The following is a 17,871-nucleotide window of genomic DNA, read 5'->3' as shown; positions in this document are numbered from 1 at the left end:
TTGTTTTAATTTTGGCTCTCGTGGCTCGCTTACTGCGATAATCTCCAGGTATTTTAACGGTAACTCTCGAGTAATGTGGAATTCCTCGGGAAATGGGTCTCCCGATTCAGGAACAACGACTCCACAGAAGCTGTGGCAAGGATCCGAAGGCTGGGTCCAGGAACCGCATACATCATCGTCGGCAAGACACGCCAGTCGCAGACGCCCTGACACTGTCGATCGGGTACTGCGCGCAATATGAGCCGTGTGGAAAATCCTTCACTTTCGTTTTGAAACTTTACGAATAATTCGACCCAAGGTGTTCGTACCCAAAATTCCTAGATTAGTATTATCTCACCGGTTCTTTCCAATTGAGAGGAAATTAGGACCAAGACTTTCAATGTTGTTTTTAACCAACATTGAATATATTTATTATATATATATTCGTAATATATCATTGATATATATATCAATTAGCCGCTACGGAAGTTCTCGGTTTATTTTTTTTGGTTCTTGTTTTTCCTGGCCGCCTTACCTCTCTGTCATGATGGCTTATGTCGACAACATTGAACTTACGGTGTACATATGTATAACTCCCAACCTAATAAACCATAGTACCACAGATTAGTTAAAATGAAAGGCGTTATTGGAAGATAGAGTTCATCTAACTGTGGATCCCTCTCGTGTCACGTATCTCGTGGGAAAACAAAAAGAAAAAAGGGAAAAAAAGAAAAAAAAAGAAAGGAGGGGTTGTGGATGCCCCCATCTGGAGTCAGATTAAGCATATCTGCGTGTTCCATCGACTTATTTCTCCGTGAACATCCATGTCCAGTGCCCACCGCGGCGGTGGGGTCTTGTCCAGGGGGGCCCAGTGGATCTATTCGTAGGATTCTCCCCGGGGATCCCAGCGTTCGAGGTACGGGACCGAGTACAGGGTACTTGGAGGAGGAGAAAATAGGTCAATATTTGACTAGATCTCATCAAGACACGTACTACTTTTTTTGATAGGTGAGGTGTCTTCCTTGACCCTTCACTGTGCCCGACCACTTAATTGGCCCTTTTTTTATTTTCCAAACCCATATAGAACGAGCCTCATTAGGAGGCTCCCTGTACCCGATACCTACTTTGGAGTGTCAGTATGTATGTCACCCACTTTTTAAGCACTTGCATTGAGTGGGCTCCCAGCTGTCGTTTGTTTCGTTGATTTTGACATTTCGGCCAATTTTGATTTCTGGCACTACTTACCAGTACATTAGCGTGGGACTTGGAGATCTGAGCGCTGCAGGTGCGCATCTATGGATATGTAAGAGGTGTCCAAATCAATTGATGTTTAAATGTTAGTGTTGTTTCCAATCAATATGTAGGTACATACAACCCCCAACCTTGGAAGTTCATTTGCACGTGGAAGCACAACTTCACATGCAATGTTTGGAGCATTCTTCAATAAATACGTATCTGAACCAAGGTTAATTCCAGATATCATTTTTACATACCTATTTACTGACAGAAAATAGTCTGATAGCAACCGAGACCTCATTGAAATCCTCTAATACAATTCCAAAGTTGGCAACATGTGAAACATACCCGGGTAGATTGTAACGGATAAAGAAGTCAAACATCTGGGGCTGGTGGAGTAACTGGAGAGCCCACTCCGGGAGCCCATCGCACCGGAACCCCAAAAATGAGCTCCGATGGGGCACTGGAGCAAGATCTAGATACTAAAGTGGGTATATATGGAGAAGCATTTGAAATGTCAAACATTCAAAAGAGGCTTCTTCGTTGGAATACATGGAATTATTCTCAATAACAGCAAGTACTGCATAAAAGACAAAGAAGAAGTGACAGTTCGAATATACCAAATGCCTACTACTTGGACCGAGCTTCATCATACTTGACCGTCTTCGTCGTTTCGGTTTCCCCTTGTTCATGTTCCGGCTCTATACCTTCACTGATCTCAGGCTCGTCATGCACAGCATGAATGGCATGCTCGACATTGACCTTGGGACCGGTAAACCAGCGATGGGCATCAACAAACCACCAAATCAAAACGATCAGCATCGGCCCACCGTAAACAAGGCAGGTCCAGTTCATAAGCTCCAGAGTAAGATCTCCCTTTGTAACGCTGGGCAAGCACAGAATAGGCACCATGAGTGCAACAAAAGAAACTCCAATGCCACCGATCAGAGGTCCCCAGCGGCCTAGATTCCATGGTCCCTTGCGGAATCGGTTTCCAACGAAAAACACGCGGATGAAGATGGGGATGATGAAAGCCACAAACTGGGCAATGGCGCCAATGGAGAACAGTGCACCAATGGCGGTGCTGCCAGCAAGAACCAAGAGACACATGAGACAGCCCAGGAAGGTGTTGAGGATCACGGCATTGACTGGCGTCTGAGTGGTTTTGTTCACCTTTTTCCAATAGTTCGATAAAGGGAAGCAGTCATCTCGCGCGTAAGCATATGTCACCCGTGAAGCGGCAACCATGCATCCCTGGCCCATGGAGAACCCACAAATCACCGTCAGAGCGAGGATCCCCAATGCGGCCTGTTGGGGTAGAACTTGGAGTAGATATGAAGCCCAAGGCTGGCCCAAATCAGAGCTGATGACTGCATCAATGTCCGTCACTGTGTATGCAACCACTAACTGTAGGAACCAACCCATTACGCCACCGACGCCAGATGTCATGACTATGGCGCGTGGTGAGGCGACATTGGCGTTGGAACATTCTTCGCTCAGATGAAAAGGCGAATCATAGCCGGACATGGTCCAAATTACCCCGACGAAAGTCATGAGAACGGCGACGCCGTCCGGAAAATCGGTCTGGTTTTTGATATGACTCCAGACTTCGTGGGAGGGCGTAAATTTAGGGGTGTTCTTTGTCGCTGCTGGAATGATGATGAGCGTCGCGATGAGCGCAATAACGTTGAATGTTGAGCCCCAGGAGTTAAATTGGGCTACTTGCTTTGTGGGCAGACTGCTGATCACGGTGTGGATTATCATGATCAGAACTGTCAGAAGGTAGATTTGCCAATTTGTCGGGACGTAGCCTGGGTTAGTGATTGACCCAGCCGCCAGAATCATTGCGGACAACGCATAGTCGACCGATGGTGCTGCGGTAATTTGTCCAATCCAGTTTGACCAGCCAGTGATCCATGCAGCCAAGGGACCCCAGCCGGGAGGTGCGAGAACAGCAGCAGCATAGTAGAGTCCGCCACTGTAAGTGCGAACGTCAAGTTAATTTCCGACTCAAGAGGTGGATCAAGACAAGCGAGAAAGCCATACCTGGTAGGCATGGCCGAGCACAGCTCTGCCATGGACATAGCAATACATTGGATAAAGATCATAGCGATGATCCAACCCCAAACCATTCCTGCCGTTCCTGCATATCCCATACCTGTTCACGGGCGTTAGTGGAGAGATTGGAGAGGAGAACATGGTCATCAGACCCGGTTACATAGGAACAGACCATAGTACAAGGTACTTGCGAAGGAGGGAAGCAATCCGAGCACCGCAAAACTGACACAGAAAGTCGTCCACAGAGAAAACTCCCGCTTGAATTCCTGCTTATAACCCAGGGCCATAATCACCCGCTCGTCCGAGTCCATTTCATGGTCCGTATATGGAACGTCGCCATCTGCAAGGATAGATGTCACAGGGGCATGCTGAACATCATTGTATACCGAGGGCGGCTTGTAGGTGCCCGAATTAGACGACTTCGAGTCCATCGTGGAGGATAAAAAGTCCCAGATGCTCCCACGGAGGCAGATATTTAGATATTGATAGAAGGAAGGGCCAGGGAAAGCGGAGACTCTGGGGGAGAAAGCGCACCAAAGAATCTCCAGCAGCAAGGTAATGGGTACTATCTATAGTAGTCAATTATAGGCCTATTGTATCGGACCTACCGACATGACCACGAGGGGACCGCTATCTATTTTAAAGTAGCAGCAGCGGTCAAAGTTCCAAGGTGGGAAGCTACGAAGCTAGGGGCTCGATCGGTTATGGGCCTATAGCAATCTATCGATGACGGCAATTTTGCTTATCCCCACGATTTGTTTATCAAGAGCAGGTAAAGATGAGCAAGCCAATCAACCCATGCAGACTCAATGTCAAATTGAGCGAAGAAGGCCGCTAGAAGGGCAGCCAAGAGGGGGTGGGACGAACAGGGGCCTGTTTTTGGTCAAGGCTTGAGTCTCCAGATGACTCTCTCTCTCTCTCTCTCTCCTCTCTCCCCAGATGACCGACAAGATAACGATTGGTCTATCACATCAGATATGCCGTAATAGATGAAAAATTGCAAGATAGACCAATCCCTGAACAAAGCGCTCCCTCGGAACGACAGCAGATTCCATAAATTCGGGCCAAGCGTAAGGACTTCTCCGCACCGCGGGGCTCGTGATTCGTAGACATGGAACTCAAAAAAGCCTTTGGTAATTCGAATAATGAGATCCGTGCTACCCCAGTAAGCTTGGCAAGACAACTACCAAGCCCAGTAGGGTAATTTCAGGCGTCAAGGGGAGGCGAAAAATCGAAAAAAATCGAAAGTGATGTCTTATCTCTTACCTGCTAGGTACGGAGTAAATGTAATGATATCAGGGGCGTCAGAGATAAGCCCCGGCGTTTTGGACTTTACATATGCATCAACGCTTATCTATAATGGATGGACCTGCCCAGATGGGAGGAAAGTGGCTTTCTTTCTTATTCAATGTTAGATACATAGTATATATATATCTTTGAACATTTGAAGGTTAGAATATCGGAAATAAAATAAAAGAAGATCCGTGGGTCCTAAGATCTGATATGGCCCTGTCTAATACCAGTTGACCTAGGTACGTCCATGTATATGTACCATACTAAGATGCAGTCGAATGTATTGATGCATGTGTATATCTAAGGTACCAGTTGACTAATAGTAGTACCTGCTATGTCAACTGGTAGATAGTAGGTACCGGATATCGGGATCTATCAATTGATTATGTAGTATGTACTAATATATGTACTATTCCTGACAGCACTTGAGTGGATGATTTAAGATCCCTGACGATAAATCAGATTCACAAAGAAGATTAACCATGCATTTGGTTTGGGAACGGCTGCCCTCTATGTGCTATCCAAAACAGAAAAGACTTTCATCAATTGATCACTATTCTACACAACTTCCCCTGGTCTCTAGTACCGGGCCAATGGCTTGTCGCCCGAGAGTGGTCCACCAAAGCGAAATAATTTAGAAGGGCTATCATCACAGTGGTTAGTATCCATATCACATAACGCAAGGTGGAAAACATAGAGAGCAAAATGCTTACGTTGTCCTCGGGGGCAATGGTGCGGTCGAAGTAGGTGTCCAGGAAGGGGAACTGTTGGAGAATATCGCGGCGCACACGAGGAACCTCGCCAAACATGAAGAGAGCGGCGGTACCGGCGAAGACACCGAAAGAGCCGGCAAGGGTACCACTATAATCAATTATGAGCACAGAGCGGTTGATAAATGTAGTTCGTTCACTTACGCCCGGATAGCACCGTTCATGTCAAAGCCAGCAAGACGAGGAGTGATGGTGATCCTGCACGCATTAAATTAGCATCGTATTTTCCCAAGTCACCGTAGATCGTTGAGCATGGGTATGTAACCCTCCGATCACGATTATCCAAGTTTTGCATCTGTCACACAGTCCACCATATAGGCTACGCCATGATGCCACCACACTAGGTAGAAAACCATAGAATGTATTGTATTTCAAAACTTGTCGAGGGTACTGATAAATTGGAACCCGGCGACTGGTTTGGCTCGGGAGCATCGTCGACGGGGTTTCAATATGACCAAAAAAGGGTAGGGTTCAGGGTTGGTTTCGGGTCTCTTACTTGGGCGCAAAGGCAGAGCCGGTGGCCTGGGCCGCGGCACGGCGGAGGGTAGGAGTGAAAACCTGTAGATTGAAGAAAGACACCAGCATTAGCAATCGACTCAAAAGTAGGAATCCGTACGTCCCGCGAATCTATCCCGGAAGGTCGTCGGTGACGCGATGTGTTCAATCAGAGCCCCGATTGAAGTGACTCAATGAAGCCAAGCCCATGGTAGAGGGTGAGGATTGAATTAAATGTTGTCTGCATGTGGAAAAACATACCATTGTGATCAGCGAGAGCAGGTAGTCGGACAATTGCTGGAGGGACAGGAGCTGGCACTTCAAGTTGTTCGACGAAAACCGGGAGCGCCCGAGTTCGGAGCCAATCACCGCTCAGTACGGAAAGGAACACGTGATTAACAGCCCATCCACCAATCAGGGGCCTTGCAATTGATTCCAATACCCGGGGAACTGTGGAAGTGCTCTAGTACATAGCAGTACAGGCAAAGTACTTTACATTGAAACTGGACATTGAAGATTTGAATTTTGTGTGATCTTGATTGCTGAAACGAAGACAGGATGGAACAGTAAAAAATAAAAAATAAAAACGTATGTGCTTCAATACCCCAGGGTCAAACCAAACATGCCTAGACCAAGAGACCGTGCAATAGCAAGACAACCTGGAATAAACCAAATACAGTCTAAAAGGAACAAAAAAAATTATAAGAAACCGTGCAGCCAAACACCTGAACTGTACATTTTCTCATTAGTCGACCTTTCCGGTCGAACCTCCGTTCAAGAATCCCTCCTTCCCATCCAGGTGGAAGAAGCCACCACTAGTGCCACCGTTGGAATTGCCCAGAATGCCACCACGACCGAGACCAGTGCGGCGCAGGAAGCGTCCACGGCCAAAGAAAGCGGCTACAGCCACAGTCAACCCGAGGAAGATGAAGAAGAGGATAGGATGGCTGCTCAGGAAAGATCGTGTATAGAAGAAGAAAGTTTCCAGGGTTCCAATGGTGGACTTGGGGGACAGCTTGGGAGGCGAGGCAATGACGAGGGGGATGGTCTCAAGAATGGAAGTACGCGAGGCCATGATTGGGGCTCCACTAGAAGCAGTGTCCCAGTAACGACGGTTCTATAATGTGTCAGTAATAATTTTACATAGATTGGGTTCGATATGGGCGCTTACATCTTCGTCATTGATGATCACACGGTCACCGTTCTCCACGTCGATACCATAGGTAGTGCGGAGCCAGCGCTCCCAGAAATCGCCATCGACCCAGGCAAAGTGAACGGGCTTCTTATCGTCCTCACGGATGGTGATACGCATATTCTTGGCGGCTCGTAAGGCGCGCTGATCATTACGGTCATCCGCCTCTTCGATGCGCAATTGCTTGGCATCACGAAGCTCGGATCGCTCTAGTCGGAACAATTGAATCTGCTTATCCATCCATTCGGAAGCGGCCTCCTTCAACTCCCGTCTGGACTGCTTAAAATCGTCAGAACGGCGGCGGCTGAGAATACCGAGTACCACGAATTTGCCATCCATAATTTCTCGGGCATTGGAGGCTGTAAGTTCGGGAACGATCGGCAGCCATACAGTCTGCATCCAGGACAGGACTTGCCGGAAGTCTCTCATGTCCTTGGGTGCAAGAGCATTGTAGTAATTAGGACGACCATCGCGAACCACCAAGAGGCGGGGCCAGGTGGAGATCTTGAATCGCTCCGCCAAAGCAGCGCTGCTGGTCTTGACAATACGAGCGTGACCGACAAGACTAAGAGTCAGACGATCCATGGCTGCAAAGTCCTCCGATGTGGTAGCGAGGTCATAGAAGTACAAGAACAGGACCTCTTCGGTCTCCTCCAGCTCCTTGAAGGTGGCTGCATCCACATCTTCAATCTCAGAGTAAGGGCCGATAGCCTTGTTCGTGAACGAGAGCAGGTCGCCTAAGCCACGGAGACCAGTGTACTCGACTCGCTGTCCACCGCGGAAGAAGTAGATAGTTGGGAAGGCGTTGACTCGTGCATCTTCACAAAGACGGGATTCAACATCACAGTTCACTTCACCCACATTCAGAGTGTCTTTCATTTCCTTTGCCATCTCCTGCCAGTTGGGGGCCATAGCCTGACAATGGGGGCACCAGGGCGCATAGAATTTGATGAACCAAGAGTCCTGCGTAGTAGTCACGAGCTTTTGGAAGCTCTCGGCGGTCAGGGGCACAGAAAGACCCTGGGGGTTGGCAGGTGCACTTTTCGGCTTGGTCTTGACGACATTGGTGTCCTCCGATTTGATATTAACAGATGATGCGGACACTTCCTGAGAGGCTAGTTCATTCTGCTTCTCACCAGCCTTTACTCCAGCCTCCGGATCCTTGTCCTTTGAAACCGGCGAATCGGGCTCCGCAGTTGAGTCCACGCCGGATGCGCCAACCTCCGGTAATTTAATGCCCTGCGGAGGACGAGATCCAGGCTTTGCCGCCTCGAGCCTTTCTTCAATGAGCTTGCTCAAATCCTCAATTTTCTTCGCGCCGACATATACGTCCCTTTGCACACCATTCTCGTAAAAACCAAAGGTTGGGTATGCTCCGATGCCGAATTTCTCGCAAAGGTCGCCGTCGGTGAGACAGTTCATGGATGCGAAATGGAAGTTGTAGTACTGAGTAAAAGAGTTGATAGATTTAGGGTCCGGGGTCTTTCCAGATGATGGTGTAATGGGGTTCGAGGTCTAGAGCGTGTTATTAGTACGTGGAAGTGGTGTGGTCCTTGAGCGAGATCACTCACGTAATAATATTCGTAGGTTGTTTGGTAGTATGGCGCAGCCTTTCTGCAGTGGGCGCAGGCTGGGGAGTAGTGTTTGATCATCCTGCTACTGTCAGAATCATCGATAATCTCCGGGATTTACTGGCAGGAGATGGAAAGTACTACTAACCAGATGCCATCTTTGGTGGTCTCTTCAAAATTCTCCTGGGTCAGTTGGAACAACGGGGGCACATCAAGTCCATTAAACACAGAGGGTTCTTCAGGATCAAGTCCTTTGCTGGTTCTTTTCTCCAGTCGGTTGCTATTGGGCGATTCCCCGTCCGAAGGTGCGGACAGTGTTGGGACGGCCAATAGAGAGATAAGGGACCAACCCAGCCAGGAGGCTCTCATTATGGCGGGTCGTGATAAAGAAGATTGGCCTCGAATAAAGGAATTGAAGGATCAGTACAGAAGTAGCCTTGGAGGCTCTTTAAACGAAGGACGGAGGTTGACGAGGGAAATTGCGAAATGTCACAGGTGGCACATTGGACAACCGGAAGGGATAAGCGCGAGATATCGAAGGGAAATTGTGATAGCAGCAGGGAGGATTGACCAAGCCCCGAGCCGTAAAAAGAACAAAATCAGACAACACACCCTGCGAAGTCCCAACTTGAGCGGGCGTGAGGAATACTGTGAACAAAACGGTGTTGCCCCTGCTTCCTCTCCCTCATATTACGGAGCTTAAGTTAATCCGGGCCCGACCGTCGAACTTGCCCGCTGTCTCTCCCTGACCAATTGGGCTCTCCGCAATCAGCAATCCTCTATTACCTTTCATATCACAACCACAATGAAGTCTACACTTCGACTGTTGGCCAATGTAAAGCCCCGGTACCTGGAGCCTTTTGCTCCAACCGGATTGACTGGCCTCTTCACCCACCCGAGCCCCCGGCCGACTTTGATCTTTCTTTACACCAACACCCTCCAGAAGCTGCAGTCCTTCCCCGAATCATCTGCCTATCGCCAGTCTGTCGAGGCATTGACCCGTCACCGACTTCAGATCGTTGAATCACAGAAGCCCCCCGGTTTCGACACGTGGTTGGAACGCGCAAAGAAGACCATTGGTGCCGAGCCTGAGCGTTTCGCCCAGCTCCAGCTTAAGAACGGCGCATTCGCCTACGCAGCTTCGCAGGAGCGAGACTTTAGCGACGAGGCCCGTGGTAAGGAGTGGGATGGTGAAAGTCTATCCGCCACAACCGAGGGTCCTACCCGTACCCCAGAAGAAGAAGCCGAGTGGATTAAGATCATTGAGGAAGGTAGCGAGTCAGCTGAGAATGAGACCGACTTCCACGAGGTGTCTATGAAGTGGGAGAGTGAGCCTGCCCTAGAGGCTGACCAGTATGCGATTTCATCCCCGGGAATTTGTGTCAAATAAACCATAAGCTAATGATTGACATAGGATTGCCGAGATTGAGCAAAAGATCGGTGCAGGTCTCATCGAGGAGATCATTCAGGTTGCCGAGTCTGAATCCAAACTCGTGGATGAGCTGTACAAGGCTAAGGTGTGAGTAGCATTTAAAACCAGTCATTCGCCGCCCCCAGAAGGTTCATCAGATTTCTAACATGTTTCTATAGCTGGGAGGAGCTTGAGGAGAAGCCCGCACCTGGTCAGTGGACCTACTTTGAGCGCGGCAACTAAGAAGATACCGGAAAAGCGCTCGGGATGCCGGTTTCTGTAACTATTAGAGGATGGATGTTCGAATAAATTTCCTTCACGTTTTATTTTTTGTGATCAATGCAGTCTTGGAATTGACGCCAATAATATCTACTATCAATATCCATAGGTCAGCAGAGGCCAGTTGGCATATATACATCAATGTATGTAGTACATATTGATATTCGTAGCACCTATTGTAGTGCGTGTACATACTACATAGTATGAGCGAAATAGGTGTGGCAAACGAATGGAAGAAGGGTACATGTACCTACTAGTACATAGCTAAGATTATACATACCTAGTACTAGGCGAACAGAGCTAAGTAGGAATGGCTAGTGTTTAGACAACTAGTAGTAATCTTGAAAGTGTTTCCAGTTTCCTTAACTTTTCTTTTTTTTTCTGTTAATATCACATTTTGACCTGGTCATCTATACCGTAAATTCCACTACTTATATGCGGGTCCACCAGATCTCGAATGAGGTTGAAAGCGGTGAGAACGGGAATCCCCTTGTGGACACATTGATTGTCCCTGAGTCCCCTCTAGCTAAGCTCTCTTCCAGCCTGGGAAAAGCTCTGTGTTTATCTTGCAAAGGATTTCCCTGCTGACCGGGCGCTTTATTTGTCACTCATCTCCTCGGGCTGTCTGAGCGGCTCGTGGATTTCTCGCTCCTTTACGCCCAATCGTCGCATCACACAAACAACAACCCGCTCACCCCCCCACACAACATGCGGCTCGACATCAAGGTACGCAGAGTCTATTTGGCATTGACTGCCCATGATTGAAAACATATGAGCGGCCGTGATGGAGATCATTGGAACTGGGAAGTGTGCTGACGGGGTCATTTTGATATAGAGGCAACTCTTTGCCCGCTCCGAACGGGTGAAGGGTATCGACTTCCACCCCACTGAGCCATGGGTAAGTCTGATTCATGATCACCGGAAGTCTTGATCCATACTGACATATCATTAGATTCTCACCACATTGTACAGCGGTATGTTCAGGGAAATGTGGCCCGCGAATCCCTTCATCTACTAACCTGCTCTCTGCGCCAGGTCACGTTTACATCTGGTCATATGAGACACAGGTATGTTCTGGCCGATGTTGATTGTAACAATTCAAGCTAATCTTTTATCTCCTTGGTTTAGTCTATTATCAAAACCTTCGAGCTCACCGATGTTCCCGTCCGTGCCGGGCGATTCATTGCGCGAAAGAACTGGATCGTTTGCGGTTCGGATGACTTCCAGCTTCGTGTCTACAACTACAATACCTCCGAGAAGATCACCTCCTTTGAAGCACACCCGGATTATATCCGTTCCATTGTTGTCCACCCAACTTTGCCTTACATCCTCACCGCCAGTGATGACATGACCATCAAGCTGTGGGACTGGGAGAAGGGCTGGAAATGCGTTCAGGTCTTCGAGGGCCATAGCCACTATGTGATGGGAATGGCGATTAATCCCAAAGACACCAAGTAAGCATGATGCCCATCTATATCCAGCGCTCTTCATATACTAAACGCAAAACAGTACCTTCGCAAGTTCTTGTCTCGATCGGACTGTCAAGATTTGGAGTCTTGGTTCTCCCCACGCAAACTCGACTCTCGAGGCCCACGAAACAAAGGGTGTCAACCATGTTGACTATTACCCTGGAGCCGACAAGCCCTATCTTTTGACGACCAGTGACGACAAGACGATCAAAGTCTGGGATTATACTACAAAAGCGCTTGTTGCAACACTGGAGGGCCACACTAGCAATGTCTCCTTCGCGTGCTACCACCCTGAGTTACCGGTCATTATTTCAGGCTCAGAAGATGGAACCATTAAAATCTGGCATGCAAACACCTACCGCCTGGAACAGTCACTAAGCTATGGCTTAGAGCGCGCATGGTGTGTCGCCTACCAGAGAGGCCGACAGGGCGTCGCAATGGGTTTCGACGATGGTGCGGTGGTTGTGAAGATGGGTCGCGAAGAGCCCGCAGTTTCAATGGATGGATCTGGCAAGCTCATCTGGGCCAGACACAGTGAGGTGGTCTCATCGGTCATCAAGGGCAGCGAAGCGAGCCTGAAGGATGGTGAGCCCCTTTCATTGCCGGCAAAGGATCTGGGGACCTGCGAGATATACCCGCAAACCTTGACCCATTCTCCAAATGGACGTTTTGTCTCCGTTTGTGGCGATGGCGAATACATAATTTACACAGCGCTAGCGTGGCGCAATAAGGCCTTTGGCCAAGCTTTGGATTTCGCCTGGGGCTCCAAAGATAACAGTAACGATTACGCTATTCGTGAATCCGCAACAAGTGTCAAGATCTTCAAGAACTTCAAGGAACAAAGCGGTGGCCTTGATGTTGGCTTCCAAGCTGAGGGACTGACTGATGGTGTGTTGTTGGGTGTCAAGGGTCAGGGTGGCATTGGTCTTTTCGATTGGGAATCCGGTAGCTTGGTCCGACGAATTGAAGTTGACCCTAAGAATGTGAGCTCGAGATCCAATGAAGCTTCAAAAGATGCAATGAACTAACACCATACTACACAGGTCTATTGGTCCGAGTCTGGCGAACTTGTTACACTCGCATGTGAAGACTCTTTCTACGTTTTGAGATACTCCAAGGAGGCGTTCATCGAAGGCGTCAACAACGGAGAAGCCGACGAAGATGGTGTGGAGGCAGCTGTTGAGCTCGTCGCATCTATTAATGAAACGATAACAAGTGCCTGCTGGGTGGGAGACGTTCTCATATTTTCCAGCTCCACCAACCGGTTGAACTACCTTGTGGGTGATCAGGTCATTTCGATCAGCCACATGGATCAACCGGCCTATGTTCTTGGATATTTGCCTCGTGATGGACGAATCTACCTATGCGATAAGGACGTTAATGTCGTCTCATTTGGCCTCTCACTCAGCATGGTCAGCTACCAGACCGTCGTTCTGCGCGGTGATATGGAAACAGCTGCCGAACTCCTTGAAGATGTGCCTCAGGATCAAATGAACAAGGTTGCGCGCTTCCTCGAAGGCCAAGGGTATAAGGAGATGGCCCTTGAAGTCGCCACAGACCCCGAGCACCGCTTCGACTTGGCCCTCTCACTGAATGATCTTGAAACCGCCCTCCAGATTACTCGCGATGCAAAGGTTGAGAACAGCCACCGGTGGAAGCTCCTTGGCGATAAATCTATGGAATCTTGGAACCTTGCACTTGCCGAGGAGTGTTTTGTCAACTCGAAAGATTTGGGATCTCTTCTATTGCTACACACCGCTAGCAATAACCGGGCAGGCCTCCGTGCCTTAGTTGCTCAGGCTTCCGAGTCAGGATTACACAATGTTGCCTTCTCTGCTCTCTGGTCACTTGGTGATATTGATGGTGGCATAGAACTGCTGGTCCAGACAAACCGTATTGCCGAGGCCGTCTTCTTTGCCCAGACTTACAAGCCTAGCCGTGCACCTGCCCTTGTTGTACAGTGGAAGGAATCCCTCGACACCTCGGGCAAATCTAAGGTTGCTCGTCTGATTGGAGTTCCACCGGGTGCTCCCAATGTTGTCTCGACAGACGATGACCTTTTCCCAGAGTGGGATGAGTACATTAGACTCGAGAATGAGGGCGTTCCCGAGCCCCCGTCGTCCGAATCCCTGATTGACGTACATGCGGACGATGATAACGAGCCTGCAAGTGCAACAAACGGTGGTCCTGAGGTGGAAGCTGAAGCCGAAGTCGAACCAGAAGCCGAAGAGGAGGCCGAAGAGGAGGCCGAAGAAGATGCTGAAGAAGAGACTGAGGCTGAGGCCGAGGAGTAAAATGGTCAGGTTGTATTCGTATGTGCTCGGGCAAAGCATTGATAGAAGATGATTTTGTTATTTCCGATTGCCAGAGTCGGCCACTTCTGAATTGCGAGCGGCGTCTTAACGTGTGTCCGACTTTTTTTCTTTGTTGCTTTTTCCCCCAATGTTGTTCTCCTATCTCCTTACGTTAGTGTTGTAATTCCTGACCATATCATCAATCCAGGCGAGATGTCTGAGATGAATGAATAGAGCAATGATACGGTCCCATTCACAGATCCTGGCTTCCTTGAAATAATGCATCACACAAACAGGGCGATGTGGTAACTACTGTATTACATGTACTAGGGACAGGGTCCATGAAGTGGAGTGCAGTTGAGATGGATAAAACCAAGGAAGTCAGATTCATTTCTTCATGGTCCCGAAAGTCAGGGATCGAGTTTTGCAAACGTTTGCTCTTCCAAGGCTGCACATGGTAATTCGTAACATAAAAACAGATCTTACAGGATGATACGCATATAAAATTGTCAATTCAGAGGAAATGTGTTTGGCATTGTCCGTTGTAAACCGTCAAGGATACAGAAAATCATTCTCGCGCCCGAAACAAACAGAAAGTCAAGACAGGTAGTACTGACCGCTTGATAATGTCGAACGGAAGATAAAAGGGTTGAGGAGGAGCCTGCCTGGGGAAGGGTAGGGGTTCGATGACGCTGAGATGGATTCACCAGGAAAAAAAAACAGAGCGCTCAATGGGGGAGGCGAGATGAGGAAACAAGAAAAATGAGAAAAAAAAGTTGAAACACGAAAGTCTCGGAGGTTGGAGAGACCTCAAGATCAGGATGCCACAGACTCCTTGGGATGGAAAGTAACAAAGGACAAGACAGAAAAAAAAAAGAGATCAAGATTGGTGATATGTGAACCAGAACAAAAACACAGTACAAAGGAGAATCGTCTATGAGCTTCTCGCACATCTGTCATTCCCGATCTAGTCGAACCGACAGCCCTAAGCATGATTTATGCCTTCATTCGGGGATGCTGCCAAACGATGGGTCTTTGACACTGCCACCGGCGTCACCAAGACCGGCGATCGGACGGTTATAGGACCATCCAAGGAACTGTTCCTGCACGGTCTGCGACAGGGCAGGCCCATCGACATAGGAATCTTGCGGCTTCTCTGACGTAAATTCCTCATCGAAGTTATCGGTATCACGAGCATCCGACTATATAAGATCGTTAAACCACCTTCATAAAAAATTCAAGAGGATATCGGTAGGAGAGAAATAACATACCACGTTAGGACGGAAACTGGGCTCATATTTACGCTGAAGAAGCTTGCGCCAGTCAATGTTGGCGAAGAAGTGGTGAGACTTGATCTCTGCTGCACCACTGGCACCGAGACGGCGCTGGGGATCACGATCCAGGAGTCGGGTGAGAAGATCTCGAGCAGCGGGCGGGACGATGTCACTGCTGGGGAATGTCAGGGGCTCTTGCAAAATCTTGCGGTACATCTCGTTGGTGTTTTCGTCATAGAATGGCGGCAAGCCAGTCAGCATCTCATAAAGCAGGACACCGAGAGTCCACCAATCCACAGTCTTAGTGTAGCCGTTACCAAGGAGGAGTTCAGGCGCAAGGTATTCAGGAGTTCCACAGAATGCTACAACGAATTAGCAACCGAGAAGGCTAGATATAGAACGCAAGGTAGCTTACTGTTTGTTCGGTCTTCGTCTTTCATATCCAATTTGCACAGACCGAAGTCGCAAAGAGCAATGTGGCCAGTATAATCAAGAAGAATGTTCTCGGGCTTGAGATCACGATAAATGACCTTGAAACCATGAAGACATTCAAGAGCACACAGCAATTCTGCCGTGTAGAACCGGGCCCGGTTAATATCGAATCGCTGTTCTCTTTGCAGGTGATGGAACAACTCTCCGCCGTTCACAAATGCCAGCACGAAGTACAGCTTTTCTGGTGATTGGAACGAGAACTTCAAGGGGACAATGAAAGGATTGTTGATCTGCGCGAGTACCGAGCGCTCCGCAAGTGTATGAGTAACTTCGGATCTCGAGATGATATGGGCCTTGCGGATCGTCTTGAGGGCGTAGATTCGGCCTGTATCTCTCTTCCTATTAAATGTAATATTTCATCAGCAAGGGCACAGTCATACGGGGGGTATAGAACCATCTTACACGACCTGCATGACTTTGCCGAAACTTCCCTTGCCCACGACCTTCAACAAGTCGAAGTCCTCCATCTTCAAACTGCGCTGTCGGTTTTCAACAAATGAAACACCAATCTTGATAGAGCCGCTTCCAAACTGAAGGTCCAGCCACTCAGCACCACACTGACCCCGGGTGCGCTCTTGGTCTGCATGAGCGGCGGCAGCCTTCTGGTTATCCTTTTTGCTTAGTTTGGGATCCTCCACATAAGGCTGGCCGACCTCTTCAAAGCGAGGGTGGACTTTCACGGCGCCCAAGAAGATGTCCTCACTGCGACCGACACCAGCGCGAGCAGCAGGGTTGCGCAAATAAAGCTGCACGTTCAACTCAGTCTTGCGGGAAACATCAAACTTGAAGGCGGTATTGTCTCCTGCCCACAGAGGGGCCTCCGGGTTACCCGACACGGCATCGACGAAGACCTGATTCTTTTCGAAATCCAGCAGGGCGTAAGGGAGGTATTTCGTGGAGTAGCGACCATGAATGGTGGGGGCGGCATTGATACCTCCACTAGTGGACTGCGGTCGGGCATTCTGCACGTACGAACCGGTCTGACCATGCGACGAATGTGACGAAGAAGAGGTGTTAGGACGCAATGACGAGGGGGCATAGGAGTTGTTTTGGAAATGCGAGTTGAAAATCTGCTGGAGTTGAGGAGACAAGGCCAATCCTTGACCTTCGTGAAGGGTAACAATGAGGATACCTGGGTTCACTTGAGCCACTGGGGGGGAAACGAGGGACTCTGAGGCGACTGGGGAACCGCGAACCACCAAAGATTAGCATTGACGTCGGAATTGAAGTCCAATGAATAAAACAGTGCTCCTTACCGATGCCGTTTGTTGAGGGAGTCGGGGGGATAGTGGGCGCCTGAGTGGCCACGGGGGTTTCATCACCACCGCCATTCGAGTCGCCCTTGATTGTTGAAGTGGACGATGACCGACCGAAGCCCTGTGTCAAAGGTGACAAGTGCGTCTCCTTCAGTTCTATAAGAAGAAGTGTAAAGGTTTGGTTAGCCCATCCGACTTTCCCCTGAGGGTTATTTGCATATGCACCGCCTCCACATTTTGTTGAAGGAGGGGTGTCATATTTAAATTTGAGGGGTGGGAAATAGGGAGGGAGACCAACTGAACATACTTTTGGTGAGCTTCCAGGACATGATGGCGGTTCTTTGTTGACTTTTGTTCTTGGAGTCTTGTCTAGAAGGTTGCTCAACAAGTACGAAGACCAAAGTTGACCGCGGTTGTGTAGACTGGGGTCACCAAACAAAGTCAACATCGAAAGTTCCCTTTGAAACCCACCAACGGGACGAGATCAGCACAAAAGAGACGATCCTACCTTGACAGTCTCCTCTCTCGCGCTGATTTTCGGGGGGATCGCTTTTATTTTGCTAAATCCAAAGCACTTATTGAAACGTGTGGGGGGGGGGGGGGGGGATATGGAGAAAAGATGAATGAACAAGACGTATAAAAAGTAAAGGAGAAGAAGTTCCAGGGGAGTCGAGAAATATGAACTTAAAGAAAGAGGGGAAAGTGGCGTATGTCAATTACACAGGTTACAGCCTTCCCGGGGGGAGGTGAAATACTACCAGTGAAATTAGAGGTGAAATCGAGGTGAGATAGCGGTGCGATA

General features: G+C 48.8%; 6 protein-coding genes across 6 annotated transcripts; 2 read left to right on the top strand and 4 right to left on the bottom strand.

Moving 5' to 3' along the window:
* Positions 1–1,845: 1,845 nt before the first annotated feature.
* Positions 1,846–3,704, bottom strand: N7466_001679 (amino acid permease; the record flags this gene model as incomplete). The annotated part of the gene is made up of 3 exons (XM_057161077.1): positions 1,846–3,193; positions 3,262–3,373; positions 3,446–3,704. The coding sequence occupies 3 exons, from the start codon at positions 3,702–3,704 to the stop codon at positions 1,846–1,848; spliced, it is 1,719 nt and encodes a 572-aa protein (XP_057024362.1).
* A 1,496-nt stretch (positions 3,705–5,200) lies between these two features.
* Positions 5,201–6,095, bottom strand: N7466_001678 (cytochrome b-c1 complex subunit 10; the record flags this gene model as incomplete). Its single annotated transcript, XM_057161076.1, has 5 exons — positions 5,201–5,209; positions 5,280–5,427; positions 5,481–5,534; positions 5,833–5,894; positions 6,093–6,095. The coding sequence occupies 5 exons, from the start codon at positions 6,093–6,095 to the stop codon at positions 5,201–5,203; spliced, it is 276 nt and encodes a 91-aa protein (XP_057024361.1).
* A 481-nt stretch (positions 6,096–6,576) lies between these two features.
* On the bottom strand, positions 6,577–8,963 carry N7466_001677 (putative disulfide isomerase; the record flags this gene model as incomplete). The annotated part of the gene is made up of 4 exons (XM_057161075.1): positions 6,577–6,948; positions 7,003–8,538; positions 8,595–8,676; positions 8,743–8,963. 4 exons carry the CDS (start codon positions 8,961–8,963, stop codon positions 6,577–6,579), a joined length of 2,211 nt encoding a protein of 736 aa, XP_057024360.1.
* A 436-nt stretch (positions 8,964–9,399) lies between these two features.
* Positions 9,400–10,248, top strand: N7466_001676 (complex I NDUFA5 subunit family protein; the record flags this gene model as incomplete). The annotated part of the gene is made up of 3 exons (XM_057161074.1): positions 9,400–9,947; positions 10,009–10,113; positions 10,185–10,248. The coding sequence occupies 3 exons, from the start codon at positions 9,400–9,402 to the stop codon at positions 10,246–10,248; spliced, it is 717 nt and encodes a 238-aa protein (XP_057024359.1).
* A 744-nt stretch (positions 10,249–10,992) lies between these two features.
* On the top strand, positions 10,993–14,047 carry N7466_001675 (coatomer subunit beta'; the record flags this gene model as incomplete). The annotated part of the gene is made up of 7 exons (XM_057161073.1): positions 10,993–11,010; positions 11,120–11,182; positions 11,237–11,258; positions 11,320–11,351; positions 11,413–11,738; positions 11,794–12,736; positions 12,797–14,047. The coding sequence occupies 7 exons, from the start codon at positions 10,993–10,995 to the stop codon at positions 14,045–14,047; spliced, it is 2,655 nt and encodes an 884-aa protein (XP_057024358.1).
* Positions 14,048–15,051: 1,004 nt separating this feature from the next.
* Positions 15,052–17,398, bottom strand: N7466_001674 (serine/threonine-protein kinase; the record flags this gene model as incomplete). The annotated part of the gene is made up of 6 exons (XM_057161072.1): positions 15,052–15,249; positions 15,319–15,683; positions 15,737–16,152; positions 16,216–16,993; positions 17,070–17,225; positions 17,377–17,398. The coding sequence occupies 6 exons, from the start codon at positions 17,396–17,398 to the stop codon at positions 15,052–15,054; spliced, it is 1,935 nt and encodes a 644-aa protein (XP_057024357.1).
* Positions 17,399–17,871: the final 473 nt, after the last annotated feature.

Source organism: Penicillium verhagenii (assembly GCF_028828195.1).
Source record: "Penicillium verhagenii strain IBT 33310 chromosome Unknown utg000003l_segment0_segment0, whole genome shotgun sequence".
NCBI classification, from domain to species: domain Eukaryota; kingdom Fungi; phylum Ascomycota; class Eurotiomycetes; order Eurotiales; family Aspergillaceae; genus Penicillium; species Penicillium verhagenii.
Note: the sequence above shows the minus strand (reverse complement) of the source record. Positions and strands in the feature narration are given on the sequence as shown.